This window comes from Argiope bruennichi, chromosome 3, assembly GCF_947563725.1.
Source record: "Argiope bruennichi chromosome 3, qqArgBrue1.1, whole genome shotgun sequence".
Lineage (NCBI taxonomy): Eukaryota > Metazoa > Arthropoda > Arachnida > Araneae > Araneidae > Argiope > Argiope bruennichi.
Window position 1 is genome coordinate 51,022,087 of NC_079153.1, and position 16,036 is coordinate 51,038,122.

At 32.9% G+C, this 16,036-nt stretch overlaps 1 protein-coding gene across 6 annotated transcripts in view; it reads right to left on the reverse strand.

Annotated features, from left to right (window-relative positions):
• Nucleotides 1–1,975: 1,975 nt before the first annotated feature.
• LOC129963947 (serine-rich adhesin for platelets-like) overlaps nt 1,976–16,036 on the reverse strand; it is a 39,405-nt gene continuing 25,344 nt past the window's right edge. For 5 of the 6 annotated variants that reach the window (XM_056078567.1, XM_056078565.1, XM_056078564.1 and 2 more), the window contains 6 exons: nt 15,245–15,445; nt 12,678–12,914; nt 7,832–10,801; nt 6,069–6,293; nt 4,361–4,444; nt 1,976–3,875 (listed from right to left, as the gene is read on the reverse strand). In XM_056078567.1, coding sequence (XP_055934542.1) covers nt 2,077–3,875; nt 4,361–4,444; nt 6,069–6,293; nt 7,832–10,801; nt 12,678–12,914; nt 15,245–15,445 — 5,516 coding nt within the window. In that variant the 3' untranslated portion in view covers nt 1,976–2,076. The remainder of the gene's footprint in view (nt 3,876–4,360; nt 4,445–6,068; nt 6,294–7,831; nt 10,802–12,677; nt 12,915–15,244; nt 15,446–16,036) is intronic. The other variant, XM_056078563.1, reaches the window with a different exon arrangement.

Genomic DNA, 16,036 nt, shown 5'->3' on the forward strand with positions numbered 1-16,036 from the left:
TTAATTACTCATAAATTTATATGACATAATGTTGACATGGGTCTGTTGGATTAGTCTTTAATGATATATGAATTTTAACAAACAACCGTCCTTCATACAGCGATTCTCTGATTAGTTAAATTTAAGGACTGTATAAGCTTGGATATTTTGGGTATCATCTTTTGGTTATTGCTGCAATACTCCATCCATTTTCAATGGATTACATTCCATGTTAGATTCAATGACAATGAACTAATTGATGCCTTGGTTTAGACTTTTGCTGCTGGTTATGCATAGAGACAAAGCACTTACTTACTCTGAAACCTCCTCTATTAAAAAATAAAAAAAAATATTTGGAAAGTTCCACCGAACAATGCTTTGTTACTTTTTTAAAGGTCCTGGAGTTCTATTCAATCCAATAGTAAATTTGCCAGGAAATAGCAGATAATTCTCTCTTGATTTATTAGTGGATATGGCAATGCACTTATTTTCAAGTAAGGCCGGAATCTCTTTCCAGAATAAAAGTAAAGCTGGCCAGTAATATTGCTAGAATAAAAGTAATTCCAGGCCAGGAATCTCTTTCTTATATTCTTGAATGTTTGAGTTTTACCAAAGATGACGTTTTAAAGTACTTTATTTAACAAGTTTTTAAAGTTTTTTTAGATTCATTGGCATGGTCATGTAAAGCTAAATCATCTGTATTTGTAATAGCAACAATAGCATGATGAATGCTTTAAATTTGTTGTTTTTTATTAGTTAATTTGTTAATGTTTATAAAATGAGAATAAATATCTTTATGCAACAGTAGTTAAAATAATTTGCATTATTAGTTTCTAATAATGCATATTAATAATCCTTTACTATCTATGTAACCCAAGATTTGTTAGAGATTTGTCAAAATTTTGAAAACAACCTATTTAATTGGTTTAAAATTGGAATGACTTTTTTGTTTAAACACTGCCTTGAATCAAAATGCTTTGTTAGACGAATTGATGAAAGTCATTTTATAAGACTAATAATATTTCTTTATAAAATAAGGAATAAATTTAGATTCAAAAAATTCAATATTACCTGCATCTATAAAGTATTAGTAAAATTAGTGTATTATATTAATTAAGTTTCAAAATTCAATTTCTTAAAAGTAAGCATTTTAGCTGGAATGTGTATTTTACAGAGCATATATGTGGACATTTCAGATGATATAATTCTAACCAGTTGTGGAAAATCTGCAAATTTTGAAACAGGTTAATTTTATTATGTCGTAACATTATAGAAAATGCAAACATAACTTTTCAATGAGAAAAACACTTACAGCGGTTCCATTTAATTCTGTGCTCAATTCTTGATCATAAAAGTTTTTTAAAAATCGAACCTCTATTTTGCAATAGGAGTGGTTGATTATATAACTTGAAATAGAGCATTGTAACTATCTCACATCATTTTGGAACAGGACCATTAAAAACTGAATTATTGCTTCCATAAGATCATTATTGCAATTATTCGCTTCTCTATATTTATATTATAGTCTCTATTTTATTTTATAGTATTGATGAGTGAAACAGGTGTTATTTTTTAGTATAATTCTTAAATGATGTATGTCTTTTTAAAGTGAAATTTTTACTGAACATTCTGCTACTTAAATTGTACTTGAAATGAAAAATCCTGACTTAAATTCGCACATTAGAAAAGAAACAATTAGAAAGAATCTACTAAAAATTTTATTTTTGGAGATAAAAATGATTTTTGAAGAAGAAGAATGATCATTATTTTTTTTTTAATTTGCTGTTATTTTAGAATTTTTTTTCTCTCTAAGTTTATGTTTGAATATGTTCTGATAAATAAGTTGCCTTTACTCATTCTAGAATAATATTATTAAAAAAATAGTATTCAATAATATATTTTTTTAAAATTTGAAACTATTTTGTTTTGTAAATATTAGAATCGTTTAAAAAAGAATAATAATTGGTATGCATAAAGAGGTCATTGAATGGAGTAATATTTTTTCATAAATAATTTATTTACATAATGCTGTATCATAAAGTACTACTCTAAAGATATGATATTTGGTTGTTGTCCCCCTTTTTTAAATCTCATTATTTATCTTCTGTTAATGCATCGCATATATTGCTTTGAGAATCTCATGTTCCTTCCGCATTTTTTAATTTGTGGTCTCCAGTTTCTGCACTGAATAAAGATGAGATCTGATTGAGGATGAGGATAACTACCATGTCGACTTGCGCACTTGTACCATTTTGTAACATCGCCTATTTTCTTCATAATGCAATCTATATCATTCTCTTTGCAACCGATTGGAGGTGGATCTGTAGGTGCTACTGTACTATGTGTGCTGTGCGTATGAGTTAGACAAGGATGCTGTGTAGTATATTCTTTGTAAGTGGTTTCAGGTGCATCTGTAGAAGCAGTACTACTCTCTCTTCCATCCTTTGTATTCGGATCTGTTCCACTACCGTCTTTCGTCGAAAGCGTGGTCAAGTCGTCTCCAGTTTTGTTTTCATCTGTACCGTCTCCTTTTGTGCTATCTGTCTGAGGATTTGTTTTATTACCGTCGTTTGTTTCTTCAGTTGATCCATTATCTGAATCTGAAGTTGATTTTGTGGATTTTGTTCCAGAATCAGTATTTCCATCGGTTTCGTTTCCGCCATCTGTTTGAGGATTTTTTGGAGTTGTTGTTATTTCAGATCCAGTTTTACCATCATCACTCGATGAAATACCATCACTACTTGGGCTGGTTTTTGTCTCATTACCATCATCAGAGCTGGAAGTCTTTGTGTTGTCTTGATCTGTTGCAGTGTTTTCTTTTGTTTGATCATCTTCAGTTGGTGTTTCATTACTCTCAGTTGACTTCGTAGAATAGTCTGATGTAGTTTTACCTTTTTGGTTGTCTTCTGTGTTTGTTTTGCCATCATCAGTTTCTCTGCTATCTGATGGAGTTGTATTTTTTCCGTTATTGGTGGATGAATCGGTTGGATTTGTACTTTGACCGTCATTTGTGGACTTAGAGGCCGTAGTGGAATCAGATGGATTTTGCCCGTCATCAGTCGAAAGGCCATCAGAGGCTGTACTATCGGATTGACTTACAGTATTTTCATTGTCTGTAGCTGTAGCATCACTATTTGTGATTTTTATATCACTTATTGTTGATGCTTTTGAATTATCAGAAGTATTTGGGCTGCTGGAAGACTCATCATCATCTTCGTTGGTACTTAGAGTGCTTTCAGTTTTAATTGCATCATTATCTGTGGTACTTGTTGGCTTTGATTTTCCACCGTCTTCATCCTTATCTGTTGTTGATTGAGTGTTGTCACCATCTCCATCTTTATCTGTGCTGCTTGTTGATCGGGTGTTGTCGCCATCTCCGTCTTTATCTGTGCTGCTTGTTGACCTGGTGTTGTTACCATCTCCTTCTTTATCTGTGCTGCTTGTTGACCGGGTGTTGTCACCATCTCCGTCTTTATCTGTGCTGCTTGTTGATCGGGTGTTGTCACCATCTCCTTCTTTATCTGTGCTGCTTGTTGATTTTGAATTTCCGTCATCGCTATCTGTGTTGCTACTTGTTTGAGAATCAGGATCAGTTGAAGATTTTGTTAAATCTTCGTCAATAGTACTTTCTGACACTTCTTCGCTTGTAGAACCATCATTTTTAGTTGTTTTTGATGGATTAGTTGAGTCGTCATCAGTTCCAGTACTTCCATCATTTCCGTCCTGACTACTTGTGCTACCACTTATACCATCTGTAGAACTTTTTGTACTTTCTTCTGTTTCAGTATTTGTTCCATCATCTGTATTGCCTTCTCTAGTGCTTCCAATATTTTCCTGGCTGGTGGAGGTTTCTGTCGAACCAGTACCTCCAGTTCCCTTCGATGGACCTGTGGTCCCTGCAATAATAAAAAATATGAATTTTAGCATTTTAATTCTATTTTTATTTTTTGTTTTTATAACACGGAAGTGTTACATTGGATATTGATAAGATTAAAATAAAACTTTTTTATTTTTCCCAGCCTTATAATTCCTTATGTTTGAAAAAAACTTTAAAATTCTGTAGGAACTGAAGGTACTGGAAAAAAAGTTACAAAAATTCAATATAATTGAATTCATGTAGCTTTCAAAGTTATACAGTAGGTTAGAACTCTATAAAACCAGTAAGAAGAAAAATTCAATGAATAATTAAAAATATTATTAACGGTGATTACGGCATGTTTACTTCATGATCTTGTATTGATATGATTGCGTAATTTTGATTTTGATAAATAATGAATTATTTGTTTGAAAAAATACTTTATTTGCAAATATTTTTACATTTCAAAAACAGAAATAAATAAATATTTTGTACTCTCCTTACTGGCTATTTACTAAGCCGTACCTTTTCCTGAGGGTGTTGAGGTATCTTCTTCTGTTGTTCGTGTTCTAAGCCACTCATCACAATCATCTAGAATTTCTGGCGTTGCTAGAAAGAAATTATTTAATGAGAAATATGTAAATCCGAAAAGAAGGTATTTCAAATCAGACATAAAATATTTCAGAATAAAAGAATTATTGCGTTTTTCTTTAGCCTGATCCTGTAAGTATTTTGTTGAAACTTTTAAATTCATTACAACAAAATATGGGCTATATTTGAAGAGCCAATTTTAGATAATAAATTTAGCCAAATGTTTTAATGGTATTTCCCCATAAAAGTATTGAATTTATAAAGAAATGTCTAACAGATTTCTGAAAACTTATGAGTTATTCGACCTTTGGATTTCTTATTTCTTTTGTGGATTTCTAATTTTTTTTCATTTCTAGTACCTATGCTTTACCGAATCTATATTTATTCATTACGTGTTGTTGACTACTCAAATGAGTTGAAGTACGTGTTTATATATATATATATATATATTATAATATTTCTTGTTGACTATTAAATGAACCCAAGTAGATAGATGTATTTACATATTTCTCATGTAATATGTCATTTATATGTAATATGTCAATAATGTCATTTATTTTCTTTCTTTGCAACGCCAGATTCTACAAACCATTGTAAATTTTTTTCAGCTGAAATTACAAAGATTTTTCCATATTTTTGGAATTTTTACTGTTACGCAAATTTATAAATATTATACGATTATAAACTGATTTAGTATAGAGTCAGTTTTTTTATCGAGCTGATAAGAGAGAATAACAACAACCTTATTTTGATCCATAATTTAATATTTACTGAAATATGGAAAATTTAGGCAACAAATTAAATCTTCATATTGCTTTATGCATGTTTGGCATTAGAAATTTTGCCTATTGTTTATTTTTGTTATTCCATCAAATATGTTATTTTATTGTCATTAAATATGTTTATTATATTGGTATTTTTGAAATGCTAATCCAGGTAATTAATTATTCAATATTGTGTGAGTTGTTTCGAAGGGGTTATTATTATTTTACTCCGATATCATTCGATTTACTGTCAAATCTTTCTATTCCAATTGTTGTGAATATTTTTAAAATTTATTTTCCCTTACTAGTAATCGCATTTATCTTTTTTTCCCTTTGAAATTTATTCAAAGACTTATTGTTTTGAAAAAAAAATAAAGTTCGGTAAATAATACAATACAATAAGGTAAAATTGTTTCAAAATGAAGTTATTAAAACGTATGATTGATCGTCAGATTTCGTTATTGCTGCTCGTCTTTAAAAATTGACAAAATTTGAATCATGGTGTCCAGATGTTGTGTCCTACAATGCCTTAACACCTTAATCAAAATAAGAAAGTTCCCGTTTGAATGTATCTTCGGGAAGTTGCAAGAGTTGCGCGGAAGGAAATTGAATACTGACTGGACATTGTCCGTGTCAAAGGGAAAAAATAACCTTTTTTATAATCTAAAATAGTTTTGACGATATTTAAGTCTAATGTTGTAAAGATGATTTATGAACTCGTGGTATATGTATATGTATTTTAATTTGTATTGAATTGATTTTAGTTACACATTTAAAGTTTTTAAGACACAATCTATGCTTCAATTGTATTGATAACCATGATTCGTTTTTATTTATTTCTCTAGTTTCATTTTTACTTCGTTTTTTTTATTACTTACTAATAGGGTTTTCTCGGTCTCCACAATCAACTTCGTTTTCATCCTGACAGATTCTCAGCTTTTTGTCGAACAGCATACCATCTGGGCATTCGTTGGTATCGTATTCACCATCTTTGCACGTATAGTACTTTTTGCAATCTTTGGGATGGTGGAAATCTCCATCTTCTTCTTTGCACTTATCTTGAATAGGCTTTTCGGTTGTTATTTCATATGTTGGTGTTGTACCTGTCGAATGAAAATTAAAATACTTCTATACATCTGTATTTGTATTAAGAACATTGCAGCATTCATGCAATATTTGAGAATTTTAAATGCATTCTTTTATGTAATAAGCGGGAGATGATTTTTTTAAAGTGCTCAGTGACCATTGAATTGTCATAATCTGGGGGCATTAAATTTGAAAAGAGAAATATTGTTGCTGATTTTTCTACATTTGATTTCATTTAGAGGAACGTTGTTTCATTGGATTATAGGGCGTTGGATTTTGTAGTAACAGATTGAACCGATTATTAATTAAAAGAAAACTGATTATTACTTGCATATAACTTCATATAGAATAACTAAAAAAGAAATTTTCAATGCCTCAGATCATTTCTCGTGACGTCATATTAGAAATGTAACTATGCATGTTTCATAACATCTGCTTACACGCTGTTTTATCTTCGGTGTTGACGTCACATCCTTTCTCTTCTTACAATATATGTAATGATCTTCATAATCAAATTCGTAAGACGTGATTAATATGCTTGACGTAAGCTCCGTTGCTTATAGAAAATTGTATAAATGTATGTTGCAGATTCGGTATATTAATGTATTTATTGTTCAAATTTTTGCATTAAATTTCTAGGGACATTGATTTAATTTTCAAACGAAAAACATCTTTTGTTATGCAGTATATTTAAGAAATAAATGCAGAAAACAATAGTCAATTGAAAACATGCTTAAAAACAAATTTAGAAAGTATTTATGGGAATTTTGTGACATTTTCAAATAAACTATAAAGAAAGACAGAATTTAATTAAAGTATTACACTAATTTTATGATTTTTATACAGACTTATGATGCTACATAAGATTATTTGATTAAATAGAGTGCTACATTGATTATGCTATAACATTTGATTTTATACTGCAATATTATGTAAATTCCCAGCGAAGCGGAGAATCTGTAAAAATAGATTGTCTTGGAGAAAGTAGTAAAATAAGAATTCTCACGGAACTTAAAGAAAAAATTTTTCAGTTTTGGCAAAGATCAAGAAACTATTAAATTCTTAGATCAGATTGCCGTTTCCTGTTATAAGGGAAAAAACTGTATCATTTAATGAACCGATTGCATGGTATGACTCTTTAAATGTACAATATTTTGTTAATTTCTTTGAATTAATAATTATTCATGAAAAATAGAACAAATCTATCTCCGAATATTTATTTTACATTTATAAAAATTATATTTTAAGTTCAATTAGGATAGAGACATGATTGATATGATATAACTTCAGTGTGAAATTATGATACTGAATTCATTAATAGTCATACCAGTATAGTCATCGTACTATAAAAGAAAGCGCAATGCTGACTAATAAAAGGAAGAACAATAGAATGCATGAATTGTACATATTTAAGTTAAAAAAAAAGGAACATAATTACCCTATTACATGCAATATAAATATTCAATATATTTGTTTTTCTTTTATTATTTACTTTGAAAGAGAATGAAAGGATAAAAACGAAAAACGGGGAAAACTTATTTCTTAATATCTTTACCTGTAATATCATTATCTGTCCCTGTTGGTTTACTTCTCCTTTGAGTTGTTCTTTCTCTGCTGGAATCTCGTATTGTTGAGGTTTTATACCAACCTCGAGTTGTTCTTTCTCTGCTGGAATCACGATCTGTAGTGGTTTTCTTTCCCCAGCCTCGGGTTGTTCTTTCTCTACTAGAATCTCGATCGGTGGTAGTTTTCTTATCCCAACCTCGGGTCGTTCTTTCTCTACTAGAATCTCGATCGGTGGTAGTTTTCTTATCCCATCCTCGAGTGGTTCTTTCTCTGCTAGAATCTCGATCCGTGGTAGTTTTCTTATCCCATCCTCGAGTGGTTCTTTCTCTACTGGAATCTCGATCGGTAGTAGTTTTCTTATCCCATCCTCGAGTGGTTCTTTCTCTGCTAGAATCTCGATCCGTGGTAGTTTTCTTATCCCATCCTCGAGTGGTTCTTTCTCTGCTAGAATTTCGATCCGTGGTAGTTTTCTTATCCCAACCTCGAGTGGTCCTTTCTCTGCTAGAATCTCGATCCGTGGTAGTTTTCTTATCCCATCCTCGAGTGGTCCTTTCTCTGCTGGAATCTCGATCTGTTGTTGTTTTTTTACCCCAACCTCGAGTTGTTCTTTCTCTGCTAGAATCTCGTTCGGTGGTGGTTTTCTTACCCCAGCCTCGGGTTGTGCTTTCTCTACTGGAATCCCGATCGGTGGTAGTTTTTGTGTTCCAACCTCGAGTTGTCCTTTCCCTGCTTGAATCGCGATCTGTTGTAGTTTTTTTGCCCCAGCCTCGAGTTGTTCTTTCCTTGCTAGACTCTCGATCTGTTGTAGATCCTCTTCCTCGTGTCGTTCTTGTTTCTTTTGAAACATTACCGTCTGTACTGGTTTCTTTACTCGACTCTTTATCTGTTTCCCTACTGCTTCGAGGAGTAGTGGCTGTTGCTCTGGAAGAATCATCGCCTGTTTCTCTATTATTTTCTGGAGTTGTCTTAGTAAAATCACCACCAGTTAATCTAGTAGAATCATCATCCGTTCCCTTTCCGTCTCCTGGAGTTGTTCTAGTTAAATCCCCTACAGTACTAGTTCCCCTGTTCGAGTCATCGTCAGTTCCTTTGCCGTCACGTGGAGTTGTACCGGTAGAATCTCCACCTGTACCAGTTCCTCTCGAATCATCATCCGTTCCCTTCCCGTCTCCTGGAGTTGTCTTGGTAGAATCTCCTCCTGTACCAGTTCCTTTGCTTGAATCGTCATCCGTACCCTTGCCATCACCAGGAGTTGTCCTAGTAGAATCTCCTCCTGTACCAGTTCCTCTGCTCGAGTCATCATCAGTTCCTTTGTCGTCTCCTGGAGTTGTCCTGGTAGAATCTCCACCGGTACCTGTTCCTTTGCTTGAATCGTCATCCGTACCCTTGCCATCACCAGGAGTTGTTCTAGTAGAATCTTCTCCTGTACCAGTTCCTCTGCTCGAGTCATCATCAGTTCCTTTTCCATCTCTTGGAGTTGTTCTGGTAAAATCTCCTCCTGTAGCAGTTCCTCTGCTTGAGTCATCATCGGTTCCTTTGCCGTCTCCAGGAGTTGTCCTGGTAGAATCTCCACCGGTACCAGTTCCTCTGCTCGAGTCATCATCAGTTCCTTTACCGTCCTCTGGAGTTGTCCTGGTAGAATCTCCTCCTGTACCAGTTCCTCTGCTCGAGTCATCATCTGTTCCTTTCCCATCTCCTGGAGTTGTTCTGGTAGAATCTCCACCGGTACCAGTTCCTCTGCTCGAGTCATCATCAGTTCCTTTACCGTCACCAGGAGTTGTCCTAGTAGAGTCTCCTCCTGTACCAGTTTCTCTGCTCGAGTCATCATCAGTTCGTTTGTCGTCTCCAGGGGTTGTTCTGGTAGAATCGTCACCGGTACCAGTACCTCTGCTCGAGTCATCATCAGTTCCTTTGCCGTCTCCAGGAGTTGTTTTGGTAGAATCACCACCTGTACCAGTTCCTCTGCTCGAGTCATCATCAGTTCCTTTACCGTCACCAGGAGTTGTCCTAGTAGAATCTCCTCCTGTACCAGTTCCTCTGCCGTCTCCAGGGGTTGTTCTGGTAGAATCGTCACCTGTACCAGTTCCTCTGCTCGAGTCATCATCAGTTCCTTTGCCGTCTCCAGGAGTTGTCCTGGTAGAATCTCCTCCTGTACCAGTTCCTCTGCTCGAGTCATCATCTGTTCCTTTTCCATCTCCTGGAGTTGTTCTGGTAGAATCACCACCGGTACCAGTTCCTCTGCTCGAGTCATCATCTGTTCCTTTCCCATCTCCTGGAGTTGTTCTGGTAGAATCTCCTCCTGTACCAGTTCCTCTGCTCGAGTCATCATCAGTTACTTTACCATCTCCTGGAGTTGTCCTGGTATAATCTCCTCCTGTACCAGTTCCTCTGCTCGAGTCATCATCAGTTCCTTTACCGTCCCCTGGAGTTGTCCTGGTAGAATCTCCTCCTGTACCAGTTCCTCTGCTCGAGTCATCATCTGTTCCTTTTCCATCTCCTGGAGTTGTCCTGGTAGAATCTCCTCCTGTACCAGTTCCTCTGCTCGAGTCATCATCTGTTCCTTTCCCATCTCCTGGAGTTGTTCTGGTAGAATCTCCACCGGTACCAGTTCCTCTGCTCGAGTCATCATCAGTTCCTTTACCGTCACCAGGAGTTGTCCTGGTAGAATCTCCTCCTGTACCAGTTCCTCTGCTCGAGTCATCATCTGTTCCTTTTCCATCTCCTGGAGTTGTTCTGGTAGAATCACCACCGGTACCAGTTCCTCTGCTCGAGTCATCATCAGTTCCTTTACCGTCTCCTGGAGTTGTCCTGGTAGAATCTCCTCCTGTACCAGTTCCTCTGCTCGAGTCATCATCAGTTCCTTTACCGTCTCCAGGAGTTGTTCTTGTAGAATCGCCGCCTGTACCTGTTCCAGTCGTTAATTCTTTTTTCGTCACTGGTGTTACAGTGGTTGTATAGCCTATATTTTAGAAGTAAAAATTATTTGCAACTTTCCTCGTTTTATTTCTCTATCTACGTATTATAATAATTATTTTTCTATATGTAATATTGGATTTAGAGTGAACTGTCATTTCAACAATCGTAGATAAATAATTATTTTTTTACTGTAATTTTATTTTTATATTGTTTGCATAATGTTTCAGTTTTGTCATTCATTTTGTTTATCCTACATGAAGTATATTTTGACGAAACAATATAATCTTCAAACATGTTGGCCACCAGATTTTCATGAATTTCCAATTTCTCCGAGTGTCTCTTTCTCCATTTTTTGTTAGAATTATATCTGTGTTTCTTCATGTTTTGTACACGCTAACATGCTAATTTAAAATGAAAATGGGTTAAATTGATGAAACTTGACAGTTGGCCTTTGAGCTGAAATTTTATATATGTCTGTAATTTTGTATCTAATCTCAGCAATCTTTCTAAGTATATACTCAATAACCTTCACTTAACTTTAAAATTGAAAACATGCTTTATTTATGAGTATACATTTAGAACTGTCGGCCACCACAATTTTTACAGCATTCAATGATGACATGCTTTTTTTCCCCCTTGTATTGGAAATATTGATTTTTTGATTTACTCATAATTAATCAGAAATAGAAAAATAAGAGCACGATAATTAAATTAAAATAATTTAATAGATATATTTTAAAGGCGCCAGAATGCTTCCAGATGAATTTTCGATATTTCCACCAGAAAACAAATATTATGAATTCAGAATCTTTGGTTGAAAAGGTAATTTTGAATGCTTTTAGGAATTATTTTTATTGTTTCCAATTAAAGTTTTTTTTTTTATTGATTGAAACAAGCAAAAATGTTTGACCACACTTTCCAAATGAAATCCTATGTGGGAATATGCGATCAGTTCCATAGAATACTTATAATTTTTCAAAATTATTAAGACTAATATTAATAATTTTACTCATCATTAGTAAAGAGCTATTCTAAAATGGTAATTTTAATCAAGATACTTGGTTTCAATATTTGTGATTAGAATACAGAATGAATTTCAACTGAAATTTTATTCTTTGGAAGTTTTATAGCTAGCTAATGTTTCATGATCCAAAATAATGCATATAGATATGTCGAAAATATCACTTCAAATAAGAAGCGTCTGACTGGAATGAAATTAAATACGTATAATGATGCCGATAAGAGATTCGTTTGATCCCAAAATTAAGACAATTAAACAAATACAGTGGGAACAGCTAAAAAAATAGTGTTATTTCAGTTAAACAGTTATTTGAGTCAATTTTTATCTTAAAAATAATAGGATTTTTTTATCGTTATGTTTTGAGAATTTTTTTTTACTAAATATAATTGATAGAACCGAGAGGAGGTGGAAGAGGAAGGGTGCGTATTAAACGCTAAAAATCGTAAAACTTTCAGAAATACATTTATTAACTCAAAAAATATAAAATATAATTATTCTCGTCATTTAAAGCATTTTTTTTCTATTGGAATTATATACCTGTCTTTACAGCTTAAAGATTAGTGATTGGACTACGATAAGAGCAGACATCTTGTATAATTACAAGTTAAAATTTACATTTTGAAATTTCTCCCAGGGGATCCCCTCGAAATGAGGATGAGATGCTTTGGGGATGGTGGATTCCGCCACCCTGGAGGTACACGAAAAGGCTCCTCCCATCGATGACGGGACGTACTTCCTTAGGGAAGGGTTGTACCGTGGCCGGTGACGGCCCTTAGGACTCAACCACAGTTCCCGCCAGTGTTGCTGTTGCGGCTGTTCGGTCATTCAATATTTATTAACCGTATGCCTTTGGGCGGGTCGGAGTTGGTGATAAGGCTTACACTTTGAAATTACTCACCGTCAGGTGTACTCCTTTTATCGCAGAAGACCATCCACCATTCCAAACATTTGTTCCTGACGGAATCAAAGTACTGATCCCCGGAACATTCACGAACCTCAGGTCGTTTGTCGTGGCAGTAGTAGTACCATTTGCAGAAGACGTCATGAGTGAAGCAACCATGACGCTTGGAGCAGTCGAAATCAGGATCAGGATCTATAACTTTGTCGGGTATTTTATCAGGATTGTCTGGATCATCTGAATAAATTAATGAATAAATTAAAAATTAGTTTCAGTGGTAAGAGGTAGCGTATGCAAAAAACAAAATTTCGGTATTGATATGTAGCATTGGCATGCATATGTATAAAACAATCATTACAAATTCTCAGAACAAATATTTGAATATTTTAAAATAAGCGCTTAATCATCAATTAATAAATACAAATCTCATTGATAAATATTGAGGGAAAAACTACATGCATATCGTCTGCTATTTATAAAGAAATGTTTGAAATGTAAAGAAATGTAATTGCTGAAATTTTATTTGTTCAAAAATTAATTTCCAAATTCATCATTGATTTCGTTCTTAATTATCTTTTATTTCCCCTATTTTTACTCGAGGGATATTCATATATACAAACAATAGTATCAGCGTTTTTTTTAAATAATTATTTTTTCTTTCTAACTAAATCTACCATACTTTAACGTTGAATGAGAATTTCAGATTATAAAGGGAGTTGAATTTGCAGGATTTGAATTTGATACCATTCGAGCAGTAAAGTGTTAGCAACCCTGTTAGAAAAGGCATTTGACAGCTGCTGGTTTAGGGTTAGTAAAAATGGAGAGCTATGATAGAGCAAAGTGTTAACGAAAGATTTGAATTAAATAAAGAACACAGTTTTTTACTTTAAATTGTTATATTTTATTGAATTGTAAAGTATATAGGATAGGGCTACGTATGGAATAACACATAGGGCAAAGGGCCTCTACACATTGCTGGCACATACACACACTTTTGTCGAAATTTTCAATGACTATTTTCCCTAAATATGGCTGAATTTCGTTGACACAGCGTTTAATTTCTTTCTTCAATGCACGCATGCTTTTGGACTTGTTGACCTTTGATAGATCTTTGACTTCAAATAATCCCATAAAAAGAAATCCAGGAGTGTTAAATCACACGATCTAGGGGGCCAAATCTCAAATTTTCGAATTGTGGTTGCAGGACTTTCATTATTTCTGAAATATTGTTCAACAATGAAACCTAGTTGTTTTATCGTGTAACGTTTCATTTTTACTAACTCTAAACTGTCAACTCTGAAATGGTTTTTTAATAGGGTCGCCAACTCTTTACTGTACGAATGATGGCAAATTCAAATCTTCCATTAATTTTGGGACACCCTTTATTAAGACTTAAGAGCCACATTTGTGTGAATTGCATGTTATCAGATAGGTTGAGTAATTTTAAATAAAATTTAGAAATAAATAAGTAAGTGTTTATCAAAGATGATGTTTGATTCCTGAAATTAAACGCAAACATATATAAAGGATGAAAAAAATGAATTCTTGTTAATCGAATCCATTGCAATATTAAAAGAAGAAAAATCTTGGATTTATAGCAATGGCATTAACAAAAGTTTAAAGCCGCAATGAAAGCTTTCCGATAAATAGTCGTATTGTCATTTCCAAAGAAAGGTTATATGAAAATATTTAATTAAAATTCTTGTTTGATGATGTTTCTTTTTTAAATAAATTTAAAACCAGAAAGAAATTACTTTTAATTTCTTAATTAGTTAATTACTTTTAATGTAAGGATAATGTTTTCATTTTAGTTCATTAAATTCGTTTCTACAAATTTTTATTATCTAATTATTTTTATGTATCAAATTCTTTTCTTTATATTTATATAATCATATTATTTTTAATTATAAAATTACATTTTTTTTATTTATACGATTCAATTATTTTTAACCAGCTATTAGAATAAATTTTCGCAAATCGAATTTCATGCTTACAATATTTATATCTGTGTAAATTTCTTTATAAGGATCGATTTATTTCATATTGTCTTTTTTTAGTTTCACTCGCATGAAATCTCGCATATCAATTATCATTTTTTTTCAAAACTCTTTTTAGCACCGCTAATGGTATTCGATATCAAAACTAAAAATCAGTCTTTATGCTAGCAATTTTTTCAGTTGTTGCTGTTTAACTTACGAGGTTATCATCATTATGTATTGCTACTGAGTTCGGAAATTGTTGTAATCTTAAAGCTTTAGCAACACTGTTCGTTACGCAAATTATGACATGCGCATTCATCTAATCATACTCATTTAGAAAAAAAAAAAAATCTCAGACGGTAATATCAGTATTATAAAATGACGCAACTTAATTATACTGACATAAATTGCAATTAATACTTTTTTCCAAAGTGATGATTGCATCTTTCTTTGCAATAAAACCAAATGTCGATATACTGAAATTATAAAATTATAGTTCAGATCTTATTAAAAATGTTCTGGCATATAAGTAAATAAGTCATGGCATATAAGTCATGGTAAGTAAAGATGCAACAAATCTTTACTTACCATTCGGATGAATTCTTTTTCCGCAGTTGGTTTCTTCTTCATCGTTGCATCTTTTTTTGTCAATGTCATACAGTTGACCTTCAGGGCAAATTCTGACTTCTGGTTGGTTGTTGATGCAAAGGTAATATTTACCACAGTTTCTTTCATGTGGGAAGAATCCTTCACTGGATGGACAGACGAACGGCTTTGTTGTTGGAGGAACTGGGAAAGGAAGAAAAAAAAAAAACTATAACAATTGGTATTCATATGGAAACTACTATAATCTATAAAAAGAGAAGATGTTAGTTAAAAAGATTTCAAAAACACTTTTTTATTAGAAAGAAATTATTTTTTTAAATAAAAAATATGGGTGTTCAAATAAAATCACAAATGCCTGGGGGCAGGGCTATTAAATACTTTTTGTAAATTATAATTTTAATTGCAATTATAATGTATTCTAAGCTTTAATGAGTATTTAGAAATTGTCTCTCTTCTGATATTTATTGTAGCTTAATTTTTAAATCATAATATTTTCAATGCCTTGCACTTTTATGTTTTTTCTTTGATGTCTGTATTAGATAAACAAATCTTTATTTTATTTTTAGCACACGAAAAAATGCGTGTTCTTAAAATTTTTATGTATTTTTATTTTCTGCAATTCGTATTCATGGATCGTAAATATAAATATTGTGGAATCCTGAAATAAATTTTTCTCAAATTTACTTCCAGATGGCGCCACTCACTTAGAATCAAATTTAAATTGAATTATATGATTAAAAAAATAAAGTTATAAAATATTAAAATATAGCATCG